At 49.5% G+C, this 14,760-nt stretch overlaps 1 protein-coding gene across 3 annotated transcripts in view; it reads left to right on the forward strand.

Annotated features, from left to right (window-relative positions):
• The window catches only part of NOS1 (nitric oxide synthase 1), a 102,421-nt gene that overhangs the window by 66,048 nt on the left and 21,613 nt on the right, over positions 1-14,760 (forward strand). For 2 of the 3 annotated variants that reach the window (XM_070399425.1, XM_070399427.1), the window contains 7 exons: positions 767-911; positions 2,153-2,257; positions 2,838-2,896; positions 5,576-5,692; positions 10,240-10,414; positions 13,633-13,771; positions 14,282-14,360. In XM_070399425.1, the coding sequence (XP_070255526.1) occupies positions 767-911; positions 2,153-2,257; positions 2,838-2,896; positions 5,576-5,692; positions 10,240-10,414; positions 13,633-13,771; positions 14,282-14,360 (819 nt within the window). Of the gene's footprint in view, positions 1-766; positions 912-2,152; positions 2,258-2,837; positions 2,897-3,826; positions 3,929-5,575; positions 5,693-10,239; positions 10,415-13,632; positions 13,772-14,281; positions 14,361-14,760 lie in introns of all 3 variants that reach the window. The other variant, XM_070399428.1, reaches the window with a different exon arrangement.

Below are 14,760 nucleotides of genomic sequence, written 5' to 3' on the forward strand. Positions count from 1 at the left end.
GCCTCTGGCCTCGCTGCCTCACCCAGGCCCTCATGGACGGGAAGGAAGAACAGTGGTTCTGAATTCTCCATTTAACTACAAAGGGCCTAGACTTGACATTTGAACTCCCCACGTCTTCAGTGGCAGCAGCATCTTTAAAATTCATTCCTTTGCTAGATATGTATTTAGTGCCTATTAGGCATCAGCTGTGCAAGACCCTGGATATGCATGCCTGACTAAACCAGACCTGGGCCTTCACTTCTGAAATCCCTTTGAGCTCAATACCTAGTGATTTGTTAGTGATGTCTCTCTCTCTCTCTCTCTCTCTCTCTCTCTCTCTCTCTCACACACACACACACACACACACACACACACACACTAATGTAAGCCCCATCACAGCTGCTTGTCCACAGCCACATTCTCTATGTTCTTCAGCTCCGATCACAATGCCTGCACAATAGCGGTTAACACACATTTGGTGGATGAATAAATGAGTGCATGAGTGAATGGTCATCTTCTGGGGACAGTGCTTGGCACAGCGAGGTCCTCAAGACAGGGATTGATCCATGAACAACCCAACACAGTTAACCCACCATTTCAGCTCACGACTCGTTGCTCTGGAGGGACTTAAGGGGGTCACTTGGTGCCTAAACTCAGGCTTTGAGTTCCCGGAGGCCATCAAAGATCAGGAGAGTAAGTTCTCTCTGGTTAATGTCATGGATCATGCTTCTGCCCAATAGTCCCAGCCTGGCATTTCCCATGGTCCTCTCCGTCCCCTTCCTCCCAGAGCCGTCAAGTTCTCGGCCAAGCTGATGGGGCAGGCAATGGCCAAGAGGGTCAAGGCGACCATCCTGTATGGCACAGAGACGGGTAAATCGCAGGCCTATGCCAAAACCCTGTGTGAGATCTTCAAGCACGCCTTCGATGCCAAGGTGGGTAGGGGCACTGCCAGCTCGCCAGCCCCTCGAGGTGATTAAAGTGGGGAGGGGAGAGAGGGAAGTCCACAGAGTAGAACCCTTTGAGAATGGATGAAAGCACTTCCCAAGTTGCCCGTCAGCACACACGCTCACATTTTCATAAATTCCAGGGGACGGTGATGTCCCTCTCTCTGCAAACCCCCCAGGAGTCCAGGAATCACAAAATGAAACCCCCAGATCTAGAGGAAACTGTTAGAGCAGTGGTTCTCAACCTGTGGGTCACAACCCCTTTGGGGGTCGAACAACCCTTTCACAGGGGTCGCCTAAGACCATCGGAAAACACATATATAATTTCATATTGCTTTTGTGATCAATCACTATGCTTTAATTATGTTCAATTTGTAACAATGAAATTGGGGTCACCACAACATGAGGAACTGTATTAAAGGGTCGCGGCATTAGGAAGGTTGAGAACCACTGTGTTAGAGGGTTTTATGAACATCCGTTCTGGAGTCAGTTTAAGAAGCTCTGCATTAAATACAGTTCAGTGGGTTTCTTTGCTGCAGGACTTGTCAGAGCCTTTAGTCCGCACGTCTGTGTTGTCATCTCCAAAAGAGGAGGGCGGAGAATGTAAATGTTCCCCATGTTTGTTTATGGCTCACTTGTTTTGGGGGAAGCATCTCCAGCGACTGGGCTTCCCTAGAACCGCCGTTGAAAACTGTTTCTCGAGCGATGCTAGGATACAGGACAACAATCTTTCCCCAAAGCAGGCCTCTCAGACTGGTTTGGCCCAGGCCATCCACCCTGCTGGAGGGAGGCTAGAACGGAGGCTGAGCAGCTGTTGGTCAGACCCAGTCAGCCAGGTCACTCCCAGCCTAGATGTGGTCAAGGAGATTCCAAGATCAGTTGGTTTTAAAAAGCTGAAGGTCTCCATTAGGACCTGTCTCTACTGGCAGTCACCCCCTGCGCCATTTCCCCAGATTCCCTTCGGCCTCCAGGCCACAGTGACCACAGGAGGTCCCACCCTGCCAGAGGCTTGCAGGTCTACCCATGAAATAGCGACACCCCACACATTTGGTTCTTCCAAAGGAGAGGGCTCAAGATGACTCTTCTGTTTCTCCTCCTCCCCCCCCCCCCTCCTCCTCCTCCTCCTCCTCCTCCTTCTCCTCCTTCCCCCATCACTTCTTGTTCTCTCCCACCTTCTCTCCTCATCACCTCTTCCTTCCTGCCCCCTCTTTGCCCCCACCCCCACCTAGGTGATATCCATGGAAGACTATGACATTGTGCACCTGGAACACGAAACGCTGGTCCTGGTGGTCACCAGCACCTTTGGCAATGGAGACCCCCCTGAAAATGGGGAGGTAAGATGAGTGTTCGCCTGTTCTAGCACGTGTTTCCATCAGCAGGAAGAAAGAGGGGCTACCGTAGCACCCGCTGTCCAGTAGCACATCCTCCCAGGGCCTCAAAGACGGTGGTTTCAATGTGGATCTAAGCTCGGCCAAGATGGGACAATTCCAAGTCCTCTGTCTGTTGGCACCCAGGGCCTGGCTGGTTCCTAGTGAAACGGCTGTCATCTGAGTGAGCTGCTTCTTTGGCATGGATGCTGAAACCAAGAGCTGGGTGTCCCCTGGAGCTTGATGCTCCAGATGAGAGAAGTGGGGACAATATTTTTATAGAGAGAAAGCCGCCACCAAGGGGCTTGGTGTGCTGGGTTTGGGAGTCCACTTCTGCAGTTCTTTAAGCAGCTGACCCTCCCGTGTGCGTCTGCAGCGCAAGCATTGCTGCCCTGCCGAGCCCTCGCCATCTCACCATCTCGGACATCCGGGTCCCCGAGCATCAGACTCCTCTTTTTCCAGCCAGGACCCCAGCCCCTCGGGCCTGAGCATATCCCAGCTTTAATAATACGCTCCTGACCTGTCACTCACCTCTTTCGCTCTGCAGAAATTCGGCTGTGCTTTGATGGAAATGAGGCACCCCAACTCTGTGCAGGAGGAAAGGAAGTAAGTGGACGGCCCTCCACGGCCACATGACCCCCCTGGGGGGGACTGTAAATTGTCTTTTGGCACCTGGGGTTCACGTTTGAGGTCTGGGTGGATGGCGGTTGTGACCGACAGTCCAGCTGTGGCCGATTTCAGCCGCTGGGTGCGTGCGCCCCACCAGCTCAGATGCTCTGGTCCTAATTAGAGGGTCTTGGGTTGGTCACTTCACGGCCCTGCGCCTCGGTTTCTTTTCCTATCAAGTAGGGTTTATTGCACCTGCCTGGGCTCTCCAATTTGTAAGACTCGTGCCCTGTGAGAAACTGGGAGCCCTGTGCAAACGCCAGTTCTCCCCGCCCCCGGGACCCGACCTGCGGGATCAGTGAAATGCGCTGCTTTCCCTGGCACTGTGCCGCCTGATGCTCAGGGTGGCGCTGCAGCTGGGGTGGGGGGTTGCATTCAAAAGAAGGCAGAGAGTGGCCTGCGGTCAAACGATGTTCGCGTGAAAGCGCATCCAACGTGGGGCTGGGTTCTGAAGAGATCCCGAGATCTGAGAAACACCTGGAATCAGCGTTACCCTTGGAAAGCCCTTAAGTCGCCCACAAAGTGGAGAACATATGGCAGGTGCAGACGGAGCTGCCTTTCAGTGAGGCCAGCACAGCGCCGCCTCCAGCTCAGAGCAGACCCCATGTCTGCCATTGGGCACCAAATGCCGCCGCTGGCCGTGGTTCGCAGAAAATCCCTCCTGGTTTTCTTGCAGCCAAGCACGTGTTGCCAAACTCGCATGCCTTCCGTATCCAGGGGGTGGCTGAGTCCCCTGCACTCAGCCCTCGTTCTGTGCCCAACTCCAGCACTCACTGTCCCTGCCCCTCTCCTGCCCATGCCAGCCTGCGTGGTCTCCAGCAGGTCCCCTCCTTCAGGGAGAGATAGGGCACCATCCATTCTCCCCTCTAGGTACCCGGAACCCTTGCGTTTCTTTTCCCGTAAAGGGCCTCCCCTCCCCCGAGGTGACACAGAAGTCCGTGGTCTGGCTGCAGCCCGTGACAGCCAGCACAGGTAGAGCGGGTGTGCGTGTGCATACATGCACCCGTGTGCATGCGTGTGTGCAGGGAGATGTGTGTCTGCACGCATGCGCATGCATGCCCGACGCTCGAACCTCCAAGGCCACATCCAGGTGTCAAGGAAACCTGAGGTTCTAACCCAGGCTGTGCCACTAACTCATTAAGCGACCTGGAGCCAGTCCCTTGACCTCTCGGGGCCTCAGTCTTCCTCATCCACCAAATGGGGAGAAGCTCTCTGTCCTGACTACGCCTGGGAGCTGGCTGTTGTGCGGGCCGAAGGATAACAACAGAGAGGAAAGCATTTGGGACACCGTAACCTCATACAGAAACACGCGCTGTCATTCTCACCCCACAGCCACCCACCATCCCTCCCACTAACACCACGGCCACCCCCTGGTGTGTCGCATGCCTTATTTGGGGAAGTGACTCCATGTGTGACTATTTTAGGGCAGAAACGATGCTTACGTGTATTTAGACCTTTCCCGATCCTGGAGCAAGAACTGAGGATCCCGCTTAGGACCCTGTTGCCAGAATGCGCAGTTTCTTTTTTTGTCTTTTGCGCTCAGATTGATGTATTGAGTTTTTGTGTTTCGTTTTTGCTTTGTTTCTTCTGTTTGGAGGTTTGGATTTCTTGGTTTTGTTTTGTTTTGCGGGGGGTTGTCTTGGAGACGTTTTTTGTTTTGTTTTGTTTCTGCCCTGTCTGAGGTCAAAACTGACTTTTAGAGAAAAACTGGAAAACCAGGTGTGTGTTTTCTTGAGGCTTCAGGCTCCTGAGCCGCTAGTGCTGAGGTTTGAGTGACATCTTCCTTCCCCTTCAAAACACGTTAACGAGAACGCCAGTCTCCTCTCCTGCCCCTGTCAGTGCTGAGCGCTCTCCATGCTGGCGTGGAAGGTGGGAGGTGACAGACCCCGGAAGTGTCTAAGGACCACAACCTGACAGAAAGAGCCGCGTCCAGTCAAACTGCCCAGGGTGACGAACGTGGTCTGTATTTCTGCCGCACGTGGTTGTTGAGTGAGCAACTGACGTGTGGCTAGTGCAAGTGAGAAACGGAATTTTTCATTGTATTTCGTGTGAATTAATTCGGCTTTACGTTCAAATAGCCACAGGTAGCCAATGGCCACCACAGTGGACAGTACAAGTCCAGGTCCAGGCTACGCAAAGTGAGGTCTGGGGACCTGCGGCACCAGCATCTCCTGGGAGTTTATTAGAAATGCAGACTCTCAGGCCTGGCCCCAATTCTTCAGAATCAGGATCTGCCTAACCCAGTCCCAGGCTGATCCTTACGCACGTTACAATTTGGGTAGCAAGGAAGCGTGGTCTAATGGTTAGGGGTGGTCTGTTCTACTCCTTCCTGCCTTCTTGCCTAGTCAATCATTTTGACTGTCCGGCTTTCAATTTCCTGAGCTGAGTGTGGTCAGAAAGAAACCCTTTAATACACATGGCATCAAGGACAGATGGCTGGCTGGCACGGTGGTGGGCGGGGGTAAGTTGATCCATTGTGGAGGAGGCCTGAGGATGCTGTGGCCTCACTCATCACATGTGAGAGGGTCCTAGAACCAGGACTGGTCATTTGAAGATCCAGGGCGGTGACCTCAGGCGAGGGCTCAAGCCAGAGCTCATGACTCTCTCTCCTTTTGGCAGGAGCTACAAGGTCAGGTTCAATAGTGTTTCCTCCTATTCCGACTTCCACAAATCATCAGGCAACGGGCCGGACCACAGAGACAACTTTGAGAGCACCGGCCCCCTGGCAAACGTGAGGTGAGCAAGGGGCTCGGGCCTCAGGGATGACAAAGGCTCTTGGGGAACTGGATTCAGCTGCAAAGTGGGCTCTTTGCTGTGGGGGTGTCTTCCTTCCAGGCCTCTTCATCCCTGGAACAACCAGTTGCACCCTGGCTGCACCTGACTCCTCTTCGTAAATGCACAGCCTCATTGCCCCCACAATCCTGTTTTCCCCCATCACCCACCTTTCACCCCATCACCCACCTTTCACCCCATCACCCACCTTTCTCCCCATCCCACACCTTTACCCCATCCCACACCTTTCACCCCATCACCCACCTTTTACCCCATCACCCACATTTCACCCCATCACCCACCTTTCACCCCATCACACACCTTTCACCCCATCATCAGCACGTCACTGGTGATGGAGAACGTTGACCCCTAGAAATTACGCAATGAGCTGTCCTTCCCAAGTGATATGCTGCACACTTGATAGAAGCTTCTGGAGACAAACTGCCATAACCCAGTGGTTCTCAAAGCTGGGTTTGCATTAAAAGCACCTGGAGATGTTTACAATGCACCCATAACCAAGCCCACCTCCAGAGATTCTGGTGTAATCAACCTACGATTGGGACCAAGCATTGCTTTTCAAAAAAAAAAAAAAGCCTACTTCTCCCCTCTCCGGCCAGGTATGTCTATTGTTTAGTGTCATCCAATACACCAGGGTTGTGGGTTCAATCCCCAGTCAGGACACATATAAGAATTAACCAATGAATACATCAATAAGTGGAACAACAAATCGCTCTCTCTCTCTCAAATCAATAAATGTTTAAAAACCGAGAAAATATTTCCCCAATGGACTCCAATGTGTAGTCAGATTCAAAAGACACTGGCCTAACTCCTTTATTTTCAAAAGCATAGTCACATGCCAGGAGGTAACTTTGGGAAGTACATGGACATATATGTTGTACTGCAATAGTTGTGTCTTCAGTTTAATGGGTATTTGGAAAGAAATAAAACTGGATGTCATGCCAAACCCTTGGTTTCACAGATTATCGGTCAAGACGAGGCTGTTAGAAGCAGAGTATCCAGGCCTGGCCAGGAATCTCTAACTAAACCCGGCCACTAACTGAACCTTCTTCACAGATGCTCAGAGCAGTGCTCAGCAGATGCCTCAGATCGCAGGGCTCCTCGATAGTGAAGCATTGTGGCCATCAGTCTACTCTTTAACAGACTTCATTTTTAAAGCAGTCGTAGGTTCATAGAAAAATTCAGGGGGATGTACAGAGACTCCCCATATACTTTCTGCCCCACAACACATACATACACAGCCTCCTCCGCCATCAGCATTCCCACCAGAGGGTACATTTGTACAGTTGATGAACCTGCATTGACACGTCATGATCTCACCAAGTCCATGGTTTACAGTAGGGCTCCCCCTTGGTGCTGTCCATTCTGTATAGGGTGTTTTTTTAAAAATATATTTTATTGATTTCTTTACAGAGAGGAAGGGAGAGGGATAGAGAGTTAGAAACATTGATGAGAGAAAAACATTGATCAGCTGTCTCCTGCACACCCCCCACTGGGGATGTGCCCGCAACCAAGGTACATGCCCCGGGACCCTTCAGTCCGCAGGCCGACGCTCTATCCACTGAGCCAAACCAGTTAGGGCCTGTATAGGTTTTGAAATCGGTACACTTTTTTTAGTTTGACATTGTAATGTCAGCTGCATAGTTTGACAGTCAGACCCATTTTTCCCTCATTAAATCCACCATGGCTTACAGCAGATGATGGCAAGTGACAGCCATGGTCCAAATACAGCCTGGCCACTGTCTGTCTGTGTACAACCCATGAGCTCAGAGTGGTTTTCACACCTGAACACTTGCAATTCATTTAATGATTTTTTTTAAAAAAGCCCATTACCTTTGAGCCCCAATTAAGCAAAATGTTATCTCCCATGAAAAAGAATTACATTCTCATGAGTAGACATATGTTACTAAAAAATTATACTGAGCTATAATTATTATCATTATTAGTAGCACATTTTTAACTTCGTTAGTAAAAAAAATGTGTGGGAATTTGTTCTTTCTTGTTAGAGAAGTAGCTATATCATCGTTTCCATTTTGTTTCTTCACCTAAAAATATTTACTCTCTGGCCCCCTGTACAATGAGTTGGCCAGCTCCTGGCGTTGAGGCTTAAAATAGGGACTCTGAAGCCAGGAGGTGAAGACGGGGATGGAAACGTGAGTCTGGGAAGTGATGATGCTGCAGGTCTTCAGGTGCATCGGGAAGCACATTCATGAACTCACCCCTCGGACCATCTGCTGTGAACACATGTGGCCGGAGGAGCTAGTCAGCACAAACTAAACGCAGGTTAAACAGCGCTAATGAGGAACAGAGTTGGTGACAGTCAAGTCTGGTGGATGTCACAAACATTCATATTGCAGATTTGGGGAACAGCACCTTAACCACACTGCAGGCTGGTGCTGGGGTTCCCAGATCTGCTTAGGCTGAGGGCGGCCCTCCAACCAGTCCACTCCTGGTCACCAGCTCTCTACCCACCAGGCTGCTGCCCTGCGAGGAAAGGGGGAGGAGTCCAGGTCCAGGAAGATCGTAGGTGCAGGAGGGATGGGGGAAAACACCGCCTGCTCTCATCCACTTTCTGTGGAAAGGCTCTGGAACCAGGAGGAATGGAGGGCAGGAAAGAGGAGGAGAGTGAGATGGGAAAGGAGGGGATAACTTCCATTTGACCGGTGAGACACCTGGACCTATCTCAAGTTCATTCTCCAAGATGGAATTTCTTCCCACTGTCTCCTGCCTCCGCCCCTGATCCCCCATCTCACCATCTTGGACCCTTGTCCTAAAAATGAGATTTGGGGACAGCACCACACCCTGGATGGAGTAGGTTAGACAGCTCCACTCCTGAACGTGTCTGCCATGACGGTCTGCAGCAGAACACTCCGACCTGGGAAAGAAGTGGGATGGGGTGCGCTTGTCCCGCTGGGAACCTGCCACTCCAGTCCCGAGAGGTCAAGACCTACAGCCGGGACCAAGCCCTAGAAGTGTGACATCAAGTGTCTGTAGGACACACTGAGCTAAGAAGAGGGGCCACCTGAGGCCCAGCCCCCCACTTCCCATGCCTGAAAGCAGCCAGCCCCCATCTCCACATCAACCGACATCTCACTAACTTGACCCCCATCTATTCAGAGAGCAGCATCTTGGTGGTGGCTGTGCAAGGAGGGTCTGTGAGACCAATTAACTTCACAGACATTGCAAGGGGCGGAGCCAGCACATTCACAAGCCCCTCCTCCCCTTTCAGAAGGGCCTGTCCACACCCACATGTGACGTGTCAGCGACAAGTCCTCATTGATACAGGCTCCCGAGGACCTCTGTTATAATTCCCATTGTCTTTGTACTTAAAACTGCTCTGGTTTGTAGAATTACAAAACTTGTAGAATTTAAGCTTCCCAATAATGTAGACAAATATTCCCAGTTAGTCCAACTTAGAAAGGGACACACAGGGAACAGCCAATGATTCTGGATGATCACTACCCCCTGACTCATCATCCTTAGGACAAATGGGGAATTTTCTCCTGAGGACAGTATTGCCTGGTACAGTGGTTCTCAACCTGTGGGTCGCAACCCCTTTGGCGGTCGAACGACCCTTTCACAGGGGTCACCTAAGACCATCCTGCATATCAGATATTTACATGACGATTCATAACAGTAGCAACATTACAGTTATGAAGTAGCAACGAAAATGATTTTATGGTTGGGTCACAACATGAGGAACTGTATTTAAAGGGCCAGAAGGTTGAGAACCACTGGCCTAGTAGATACCAGAGGAAGGGAGAAGCCCCCAGGGGAGGGAGCTATTTGAATGATAGCCTTCTCCAATAGGCTTGGGGTTGCCTGACCATCATGGCTAACCACAGTCCTTCTGGGAGAAAAAAAAACACAGGTGTATTGGTCTGCTTGGGTGGCCTTAATGAAACACCACGGACAAAGTAGCTTCAACACTTGAAGTTTATTTCCTCACAGTTGTGGAGGCTGGAAGTGCAAGATCAAGGTGCTAGTAGGACTGGTTTCTGGTGAGGCCTCTCTTCCTGGCTTGCAGACAGCCACCTTCTTGCATGTTCTCACCTGGCCTTTCCACTGTGCACATGCAGAGAGAGGGAGACTCAGGTGTCTCTTCCTCTTCTTTTTTTTCCCCTTTATTGAATAAGATATTACAAATGTGTCCTTATCCCCCCAATGTCCCCTCATCCCCCCAATCCTGCCCTCACCCTCACCCCCTGTTGTCCACATCCATCACTTATGCTTATATGCATGCATACAAGTCCTTTGGTTGATCTTTCTCTCTTCCTCTTCTAATGAGGACACCAGTTCTATTAGATTAGGGCCCTCACGTTATGACCTCATTTCATCTCAGTTACCACCTTGGAGGCGCCATCTGTAAATACAATTAGTTACATTGGGGGTAGGGCTTCAACATATGAATTTGGGGAGGCATAGTTCTATTCATAGCACCAGGCACCCCCTCAGCACAACCTCACTTGAGCTTTCTGTTGTCTCGTCGGCAGGTTCTCAGTGTTTGGCCTTGGCTCGAGGGCATACCCGCACTTCTGTGCCTTTGGCCATGCTGTGGACACCCTCCTTGAAGAGCTGGGAGGAGAGAGGATCCTGAAGATGAAGGAAGGGGATGAGCTCTGTGGTCAGGAGGAGGCGTTCAGGACCTGGGCCAAGAAAGTCTTCAAGGTAACCATCCTCCCAGATCTCAGAGAGCCAGGGGGAAAGGTCATGCTCCCCTTGGCCCCCAAAGACAGACGGCCTAAACCATCGCAAAGAGAAGAAACTTGAGAGAACCCCGGGTACTTCCCCCAGGCATCCACCCAGGAGGCAGCTTTAAACAGCTCGATGAACTTGGGTGACCTTACAACACACATTCTCCACCCTGAACCCAAACTCCTGCATGTGGCTAAGAAGTTGGTCTACAAAAGAAATTACAGAGTCTCGGAATTTCAGGGAGGAATCCAGCCCTCACTCACATTTGGTCGACAAGTAGACAAAACACATAGAATTGATTAACTAAACCAAGGGCCATGCCTTGACCTGGAACTCAGATCTCACCAACTTGTCTACTTGGAGAAGCATATTCCTCTTGTGCTAAATATTCACTGGCCATTGTGGGAGCCACTAGCCACATGTGGCTATTTAAATCTAAATATGATGAATGGATAAGAAAAAAATTCAGTATGCTTATGCAAAAGAATACTCTTCAGCCATAAAAAGGAATGAAGTCCTGACACATGCTACAACATGGATGAACCTTGAAAACATGATCTCAGTGAAAGAAGCCAGACATGGAAGGCCACATATTATATGATTCCATTTATATGAAATGTCTGGAATAGGCATATCTATAGAGACAGAAAGTAGATGAGTGGTTGCCAAGATTTTGAAAAAAGCGGAAATGGAAGTTACTGTTAATGATGGTACAGAGTGTCTTTGGGGTCACGAAAATGTTCTGAAAGTGGATGGTAGTGGCAGCGGCACATCCTTGTAAATATACTAAAAACCACTGACTTGTACATTTTTTTTTAAATATATTTTATTGATTTTTTACAGAGAGGAAGGGAGAGAGATAGAGAGTTAGAAACATCGATGAGAGAGAAACATCGATCAGCTGCCTCCTGCACATCTTCCACTGGGGATGTGCCCGCAACCCAGGTACATGCCCTTGACCGGAATCGAACCTGGGACCCTTCAGTCCACAGGCCGACGCTCTATCCACTGAGCCAAACCGGTTTTGGCTGACTTGTACATTTTTAAATGGTGAATTTTATATGATATGAATTATCCCTTCTCACTCTTCATGAGAATACGTAACTATATAAAATATAGTTCATTTATATATAGTTCATTTATCTCATTCTATATATGTTCATTCTATATTAATAGGTTATTCTATATTAATTTTCTATGTATACATTAAATTGGATTAAAACGTCCATTTCTCGGTAGCACCAGCCATGTTTCATATGCTCAAAAACCACAAGTGGCTGGTGGTCACCCTGTCAGACAGCACAGAGCCATTCCATCCTGCCAGGACATCCTATTCTAGACATGGGGCCACAGGAGGATAAAGGACTACTGGCCTCCTATCTGCATGTGGGGCATGATTTAGTTGCCCCTGGGGGAGAACGATAAAACAATAACTATAGACCCACCTTTACCTGCTCTTTCCCCGGCCCTGGAGAACCTTCTTACCAGCAGCCCCTGGAGAAAAGGGGCTACAAACAACCTTCTGTCATCCTATGGATACTTTTCATTCTAAAAGCAAATGCAGGTGTAGAGCAAGCGGGAAACTGAGGCCTCTGAGCTATAAAGAAACCTGTGTGGGGAGGCTGTCAATCAGCCTGTTCCTGCTTTCTTCCTAGATGGGGAGAGTGGAGATAACTTGGCTTTTTTCGCACCTCAAGATAACGGTGTGGTTGTTGACTTCAATGGCCAACTTTGAGCATCCCAGAAGCAGGGTCTGTTACAAGCCACTCTGTCCTTGAGCTATTACCCCCCTATCCTCACGCTCCACCCCCAGCCCTGGCAACCACTAATCTGCTTTCTGTCTCTATGGATGTGCCTGTGCTGCACATTTCATATGAATGTGGTCTTTCATGCCTGGCTTCCTTCACTTTAGCATAATAGTCTCAAGGTTCATCCATGTTGTAGCATGTGTCAGTACTTCATTCCTTTCTTTTTTAATATTTTTTATTTGATAATACATTGAGATTACAGAAAAGTAACAAGGATGTACAAAGAGTTCCATAACAAAGAGTTCCTGTTAACATACTCATGGTACAAGTGTCAAAACTAGGAACAGTGATACAGTGATAAAGGCTTTCTTCAGGTTTCACCTGTTTTCCCACCGATGCCCTTTTTCTGTTTCAAGATCAAATCCAGGGTACCATATCGCATTGTCAAAACATCTCCAACTCTTCAGCTGTGTTTCTCAGTCTTCCCTTTCATGATCTTAAGAGTCTCTAAGAGTACTGGTGAGGCATTTTGTATCGTGTCCCTCAATTTGACCTTGTCTCATCTTTTTTTCAAGATTAGAGTGGGGTGATGGGTTTGGGGAAGAATATTCTAGAAGAGAGGTGTCCTCATCACATCATACCAGGATACCGGGGTCAACATGACTTATTTTAGAGATGTTAACCATGATCACTCGATGAAGGCACATTCCTTTTCATGGCCAAATATTCCATTCTATGGCTATACCGTATTTCGTTTATCCATTCATCAGTTGGTGGGCATTGGAATCATCTAAAAATCAACACGAGCCCAAAAATTGGTGAAAAGCTGTCCTTGAGAACCTTTGGAGTTATCCATGGCTTTTATCTCAAAAAATAATTCTGAACAGTAATTCTTAGGATCACTAGAGTTAGAGAACTTACAAACTTAGCAAATGAAAAATAAATTTATGTGCAGGTATACAGACATTCAATATATTCTGCCTTTAATGTAACTTTTTAAAATCTGTAGAGGAAGCTGGATAGGAAATTCTAAAATGTTTACTTTCTTGTTTAATAGTAGGCCTCTACACATGTTGGTTTTATAAATAAGTGCAGAGAGTTACATGCGAAATAGATGTGAGGTCCTAAAGACAATAGTAAATGTGATATGTCCAGCACATCAAAGGCACTCAAAAAATATAGGATGGATTAGTGGATGGATGGATGGATGGATGGATGGATGGATGGATGGATGGACGGACGAACAGGCTGGTGGGTGGATGGGTGCGTGGGTGGATGGGTGGAAGTTGGAGGGGTTGATAGATGGAGGGGGTTGAGGGATGGGTGGGTAGGTGGGTAGATGGATGGATGGTTGGATGGTGGGATACATGCCATGACTCAGAGCTTTGGAGAGGAGTCCCTCTTGGCTGACGGAGGCCACTAAAAGCCCTTTATGTGCCACAGACAGCCTGTGACGTGTTCTGCGTGGGAGATGATGTCAACATTGAGAAGGCAAACAACTCCCTCATCAGCAATGACCGCAGCTGGAAGAGGAACAAGTTCCGCCTCACCTATGTGGCCGAAGCTCCAGACCTTACACAAGGTACCTCTCACCAGGCTCCGGGGTGGGCGCTCAGGACGGTGGGGCAAAGGAGAGTCTGGAGCTGTCACATGGGGAAGGTGCTGAGAGAAAGTGGGTGTCCTCGCTTAGTCCCTGTTGTTCAGTCCTCCCAATGAAGACACGGCTGCTGCCCCGCACTCCGTGAAGCACGCGCATGGACATCTCTCTCCCGGAGGATGGAGCGTTACCCCGAACCGTCCTCTTCTCACTCAGTCCAACCAGACTTGCTCTGTGTCCTGCATTCCCAAAACCACCCCACCCGCCCCAACCACTGCCGCCCGACCTCTTCCTCCTTTTCCCTTCACTTTACTCCAGAGCAGCGGTTGACCACTGATGGCCCGCGAACCACTGGTGGTCCGTGAGGTCCGAAAGCTTAGCGACCGCTGCTCCAGAGGACAGTGGGAGTGTGAGTAGAGGGTCAGTAGAAGCTGAAGATGTTCTGCTGACAACTGTTTAACCCATTTCAGGAGGACTTTGATTTTCTCCCCGCAGGTCTATCCAACGTGCACAAGAAACGGGTCTCAGCCGCTCGTCTTCTCAGCCGTCAAAACCTTCAGAGCCCTAAGTCCAGGTGGGAACCTTATTCACCCAGGTACCGCCCGCTGCTCTAGAAGCCCCCACAGGGAGGCAGGAGTCCCTGCTGACTCCAGACATCGGTTTCCTGTCACCATCCCGAGCGCCATGGAGACCCCGTTGCTGCTTTGTAGCATGTTGGCTTCCTGCTTTTCCTTTCCAAGCTCGCACCTGGAGGGACAGGAGAAGGAGGTGGTGGTGATCACTGTGGATAGAGAACGGTTCTATAAAAAGTTTCCCATGTAGACCTCTCCCTTGCAGAACTGCTAATTGTGCCATAGCATCTCAGTCAAAATCACTTAGTCCAGGCATTGTCTCCTGGTGGGTAAGGCTTCTCTAGAGTCCTGCTTACCGGCTTTTGGAATGACCGGAGGCTCATTACTGCACAAAACAGCCAC

Source organism: Myotis yumanensis, unplaced genomic scaffold, assembly GCF_028538775.1.
Source record: "Myotis yumanensis isolate MYYU_CA2020_CCGP unplaced genomic scaffold, mMyoYum1.0.hap1 SCAF_19, whole genome shotgun sequence".
Classification (NCBI taxonomy): domain Eukaryota; kingdom Metazoa; phylum Chordata; class Mammalia; order Chiroptera; family Vespertilionidae; genus Myotis; species Myotis yumanensis.